The 6496-nt window shown below is 40.4% G+C and overlaps 1 protein-coding gene across 1 annotated transcript; it reads left to right on the top strand.

Annotated features, from left to right (window-relative positions):
- Positions 1-2246: 2246 nt before the first annotated feature.
- On the top strand, positions 2247-4774 carry LOC308399864 (uncharacterized protein; the record flags this gene model as incomplete). Its single annotated transcript, XM_080887274.1, has 4 exons — positions 2247-2378; positions 3183-3377; positions 3466-3542; positions 3799-4774. The coding sequence occupies exons 1-4, from the start codon at positions 2349-2351 to the stop codon at positions 4772-4774; spliced, it is 1278 nt and encodes a 425-aa protein (XP_080743400.1). The 5' UTR covers positions 2247-2348.
- Positions 4775-6496: the final 1722 nt, after the last annotated feature.

Below are 6496 nucleotides of genomic sequence, written 5' to 3'. Positions count from 1 at the left end.
TTTGTATTTACAGTTTTGAGGGATAAGCCTCTTAAATTTCTCTAACTAGAAATATATGTTAAAAAAACAAAAACGATTTTCAATTTTTTTGTAGTTTATTGCACTTTTTTGCAATTTATGTAATTACTATGCACCTAATGCAGACATATTATTAAAGTTTGGGCTATAATGGTTGTATTGATGTATAGTAACTTGAAATGCTCCCAAAAATGGCTCCACAGCATGTAAAAATATAATACAAGCTCTGGCGAACTTGGTTCTATGGTAGGTCTTAAAGGGTTAATAAACTAGATCTCTTTCAAATAAATGTTTTTCTTAACATATTTCTATAGCATTCACTCTTCATGAACTAAACATAAAGCAATTCACATTTCCTCTTATTGTGCAAAATATATATCTTGTGGCTTTAACCCCAAAATACACCTGCACCGAGCTCACAGAGTTTCGGTACAGTCTAACACTTGGATCGGCACAGGCTAACAACTGGACCAACTTGGAAATGAGCTCTTTAGCTTAACATTCGCCACACACAAGACATTTATCATTAATCGCCACTGCTGTCTGTCACTTTTATAACATCTGTTTATATTATCAACCACCCAGCTTACCTGTAAAAACAGAAAAATAAGACCATCAGTTCTCTTTGGCGCGCAGGCCGTACGCTGCCTCTTCACCACTGGCACTACTTCTTCTAGTGTAGCGTCAGCTACCGAGGACCGAGCGCCCGTACAGGACCGAGCGCCCTCTGCTGGCGGAACTTATACAACAGTAAAACTTACATTGCAGTGGCCTTACTAAAAGAAAATGTCCTTGAGTATAAAATAAAATGGGGGGCTACTATTTTCATGTCTCTGTCTTTAACATAGTGCCACATTACCAGGCAAAATGTTTTTGGCCGCATGAAAAAAAAATGCATTAGCCGCACGTCAGTATAAGCCACAGTGTTCACAGCGTGGGAAAAAAGTAGCGGCTTATGACCCGAAAACTACGGTAGTTAGATGTGAGAATGTGACAGAAGCTGTGTCAGACTGGATTTGAACCTGCGACCCTACAGCCATGTGGACAAATACAATCTAACAGTCTGGCCAACAATGCCATTTTGAAGCCAACCAAGTGCTTCTAAAATCACCCGAGAGATGTGTGTCGGCGCGCTCTGCTGCCCCTCGTATCGCCTGCTAAGCCATCCATCAAATTACCGTGGCAACCCAGCATCCATCACCCCATCCATCATTGCAAGCAGACATACAAGAATGAGAGAGCAAAGACAGAGAGAGATCTGACAGAGGGGACAGGAGATAACAAGAGATCAGATGATGTGAGAAGGGAAAGTGAAAGATGGTGGAAAAGGAGAAGATAATTAGAGGGAAGGAATGAATAAAGAACAAGTACTAAAAGGGAAGAAGAGAGAAAAAGAGGTTAAAAATATGAGAGGAATCAGAGTAAAAAAGAAGAGAGAAGATGGGGAGCTAGTTGGAGAGAATCGGCCGTGAAAGATATGAAATGAAATGGTGTCACAAAGGGAAGCAGAAAATAATTCAGTTTTTCTGAAGCCAAGGTGAACTTGTAAATTGTGTCGTAATTCCCGAGACTATCAGATGCGCGCACACACACACACACACACACACACACACACACACACACACACAGCTGCTGACGCATGGGATGAACGCAAATCCGAAGGTAGCAAGTTGGAGAGAAAAATGATAACAAAAAATTGCTGTTTTTTTTTCTCTCCGTCTGGTTTAAAACTCGATTTTATTCATTTATTTTGCAGAGTTGGTTCACTTTAGAACGGGGACAAAAGGGCAGGAAAAAAAGGAAAAAAATAGGATAAAATAAAATAAAAATAGGAGACTAAAGGAAGATGGTGAGAATAAAAGGCAGAAGGAACAAAAAGAGAAAAAGAGGAGAGGAACGAAGGTGCTGTGATTATTGAGGAAAGCCTTTAATTGGATGGCTGATGGTCAGTGTGGCTGACAATCTACACAGGAACAGGCAAAGAAGGAAAGGCAGTCCAAAAATGACTTAAAGAAAAGAGCAACACTGGTAAAGAAAAAGCTCAGTGGAAATAAGAATTCACAAGAATGCAAACCTGTAATAATCAGCAGGAAGCAGGAAAGTACCCTTACAGGTCACTTTATTAGGTACGTCATGCTAATGGACTACTTGCACTAACACTTCCGCGTTCTATGTAGTCCTGCTCCAGTGCTTCCGGTGCGGTTAAACCATGGCGACGTTCTACACTCGATGCCTACAAGAGCTCCCAAAATTGAACATCACCGATGTTCATCGGATTTGCAGAGTGACGACTACCCCCGCAAGCAAATTAGATAAAGGATTTAAGTTATATGCTGCATCATATATACACAACTACGAAGGTAAGAAAACGTAAATTAACCGACAAAGAAACGCTAGCTAACGTCAAATGCAAACACTACGTTACTCCGCTATGTCCTTCATTTGATGTCAGTTCTCTACATTACATGTTTTCTTAAACGGTGTTTTATGTCGTCCTAAACTATAGTTGAGGTTTTCTTAACTAATGTCACTTTTGTTGTTAGACACTGTTATATTAGCGTTAGGTAGTTGGCTAACTATGGAGGTAGTTAACTACCTAATGCTACTCTTGCTAAGTGTAAAATATATATGTTTAAGACATGCTGAAATGAGTAATACAGAAATAATGCTAATGGTACTTGTATCTTTATTCAGTGTCCAATAAAGACAGGTTGTCAGGGGAGGTCGGTGTGAGAGCCCTGTGCTACAGGTCGATGAGGAAGAGTGAGGCACCACACAGACTAAGTGTAGGCAGGAAGCTGTGTAAAGTTGTTAATCCCCGTTCTGTGGGGTTCAGTTCATTTAAGCATTAGTTAAGTTCATTCCTAAAGGCCCATCAACTTGAATGTTTTCCTTGTCTCCCTGCTTTATCACTCCTAATTTGACTAGTCAGATAGTTAAATCAACGTGTGTTTGGGTGATCAGAAACATTTGACAACAAGTTAATACTGCAAATATACACAATCTAAGTTATTACAGTTATCAAGCATGGTTAAGTTGTTTTAATAGGGAGAGAAGGAAACACTAAGCATTCAGGAGGGTGCGTAACCATAACACTGAACTATGTTCCTGTTCGGCTCTTCCATGAAGATGTTACATTTTTAATTTTCGTTCTTTCTTCTTAGATTAAGCTTCTGGATTCATCGCCGGTGATACTGACACATAGCCAGTGCTCCTGTGTGGCAGGCGCTGTTATGTGCAATCACACAGTGGCATTGCTCTTCCAAACAGCACACTACTCACAACTCAGAGTGCCGGTTGTCCCCCCTGTGCATAGCTGCACGGAATCTGAACAGCAATGGCACAAGCCACGGACAGTGGTAATTTAAATGAGGTTAAAGTTTTTGAATTAGTCCATGTTTACATATGAACAGCAACACCATCCATAGTAAATGTGTCTTCTGTTAGGGTGTGAAGCCAGGACCCATCAACTCCATGATCTTCACTAAGCCGGTACCAAATAGGATGGCCCAGACTGGAGTACGGTAATTAGATTTGTAAAATTTGGTTTCACGTGTTACAAATGTATGTTGCTATTTTTTTCATACATACATGTGTCAGAATAGGTATTAATTTACATACAACATTACACTTTCTGAAGACGGCTAACTCAGTCATGTACATATACATCCCAGTCTCTAACTTATGCACCACTGTTTTACACCTTTTAGTTTTTAGTTTAGTTGTTGTTCAGTATAACAACCTTCTTCCTTACATTATTGTCATTGATGTTTTCTTTAGGAGTGGCTTCTACAGAGGCATGGTGGGTCCGTTACCAGATCCCTGCTTGTTCAGAATAACGGAGGCATATGCAAAATTTAATATTGAGGACAGGCCACTTGTGACCACAATGAACATGAGACCTGACAAGCCCCTTGTGGAAAGTGCCTTTGGGCTGGTGCAGGAGGGCAGTGTTCTGTCATATCAGCAGCCGGTTTTGACAACCCGGTACATCACACTACACCGCGATGCACCACCAACACCGCACTTGCCTCTGGAGGGGTATGACATCTTGCCATCAGATTGTGTGTTTGTGTGCTCAGAAGAAGAGCTTCTGCATCTGAAAAGCTTGTCTGTAACTCTGGAAATGGCTCACAAAATAGAGGAAGCTACACGTGAGCAAAGCTCTTCGTCTGAGTGGCATCAGCTCCGCAGGCCCAGAATGACTGCCTCTAGGTTTCGGGAGGTGTGTCACGTCAGAGGCCAGAGCTCGGCCGAGTCACTAGCAGAGCGTATATTGAAGGGAACAAGGCAGACAGCAGACATGAGGAGAGGAACTGAGATGGAGCCTGCAATAGCAGCAGAGTATAGTAGGCTAATGAATGTTAACTACTCACCCTGTGGTCTGGTCATTCACCCCATTGCCCCCTGGCTTGCTGCATCTCCTGATGGTGTTGTTTTTGACCCCAATGAATACCCCCAGTTTGGCTTCGTCGAATTCAAATGTCCCAATGTACAAAACTTTATTGACTGCAAATATGTGCAGATGGAATGTGGTACCCCTAAACTAAAAAAGAGCCACGCATATTACTGGCAAGTGCAAGGACAACTGCTCATCAGTGGGATGCAGTGGTGTAACTTTGTTGTGTGGGCACAAGAGGACTACCTAGTGCAAAGAATATACATGGATATAGATGTGCACAATGCAATCAGAGAAAAGGCAGACTATTTCTTTTTTTACATATATATGCCAAGATACCTGTGTTTGAAAAAATGAACAGTGAAAACAGCAAAAAGAAAAACAGATCCTTCAGGCTGGCTGGAACAAAATAACTGATGTTTTATTTTCAATATATTTCATGAATTCTTTTGTTGTTACATGTTACTTTTATGTGACATCAATAAACTGTTATTTAAGCAATGGCATCAATTTAATTTTTAAAAACACACATTAAAACATTGAATTTGTGCAGAACTTATTTACATGGTAAGTATTTAAAACTCCATGCCTAGCATACTGATATACATTTAGACAATAACACAACTGAACTGTAGAAAATGACAAATGGTATTTTTGATGTTACAAAAGTTCAATGTCACTTATGGTTTTAAAACGATTTAGTGATTTACTTTATAATTTTGATAAATAGTTTTGTTGAATCTGAATAGTAATAATAGTAGTATAATTAAACAGTATTATTAACATTAAACATTTGCAATGAATTTGAATTATCAATAACTGAAACTCAACTATTGGCACTCAAGTACCAGTTCTGTAATCAAGTATTGTCAGCTGAGAAGGAAGAAATTCAACTGTAGTGGCCTCAGCTGCAGGTCATTTTCCATAAGTTACTTGTACTGGCACTGGTGTCTTGGGAAAAATCCATCTTGTCTCACTTAACCCATTTTTTAACTAATGCTGTGTTCTGGTAATTTGACAGCATACATGCCACTGCAAACAGTTGGTTGATATTATAAACATGTGACATGGTAATGATGCTATCAAAAAGTTTGTTCTGTTTGATCCTCCTAATGACTCGCTCCACATGTACCCTGAGTCTGGCTATGGCCTGCGTCTCCTTAACCTGGTATGCTGGCATCTGCTTCTGCTTAGATAGAAAAGGTGGGCAGTACACTTTGCATTTACAACAATCAGTGATTAGGAAGCCCTTATCTACCATCACTGCCATGTCTTCAGTCAACTTCTCAGCAATGCCTGATTGTTTGAATAGTTCCTTGTCACTAACCGAACCAGCATACAGATTAGAGATGAATGTCACTGGACCATGTGGAGCTATGCCAACCAGGGCTTTCATCGTACAGTGGGATTTGTACGAAGAGTACATTTCACTTTGGAGAAGTGGTGAGGATGGTGTCTGACACCTCAGCTCTGTACAGTCAAGGATCATCTGGGTGTCTGAGAAATCTTTGAATTCCTCAGGGAGGTAAGCTTGCACTTCTTCACGTGTAAGCCAGATGCACTGAGACCCCAGTGCAGTGGCAAGAAAATTTGTCCATGTTGCAATAATGCGGCTCACTGTGGACTGGTGTATGTTAAATCGGTGTGCCAGGTCCCTCTCCTTCAAACCAACTGACAGAAAAACCAGGAAAAGAAAAAACTCATCAATTGGCTGTAGCAGCTGCCTCTGGAAGGTGAAAACAAAAGGGAAAATGTTACTCCTTAAGCTATGAACTAGTAAAATTATTCTTTTCTTGGCTAAATGTTTTGTAATGGTTAGGCATACCATACTGTACCATGGGGTAAACAATGAGGTGCTGTAGTGCACAGGTGTATGTATGTAAAGGATACTGAGTCTAGCATACATACACCTGTGTATGTATGCTACTGTACATAAAGTAATGTTATTGTACATAAATACAATAACATTACACCTCTAGTACTAACTACCAACAAACCCATAAACCTACTGTTGATGTGCGTGCAGGTGTCAACACTTCTTCGTTCCGATTGGCAGCTGACTTGGCTCTTGAAACCCGG

This window comes from Rhamphochromis sp. 'chilingali' (assembly GCF_963969265.1).
Source record: "Rhamphochromis sp. 'chilingali' genome assembly, chromosome: 7".
Lineage (NCBI taxonomy): Eukaryota > Metazoa > Chordata > Actinopteri > Cichliformes > Cichlidae > Rhamphochromis > Rhamphochromis sp. 'chilingali'.
The sequence above is the reverse complement of the archived record's forward strand: the minus strand, read 5'-3'. Positions and strand labels throughout refer to the sequence as shown.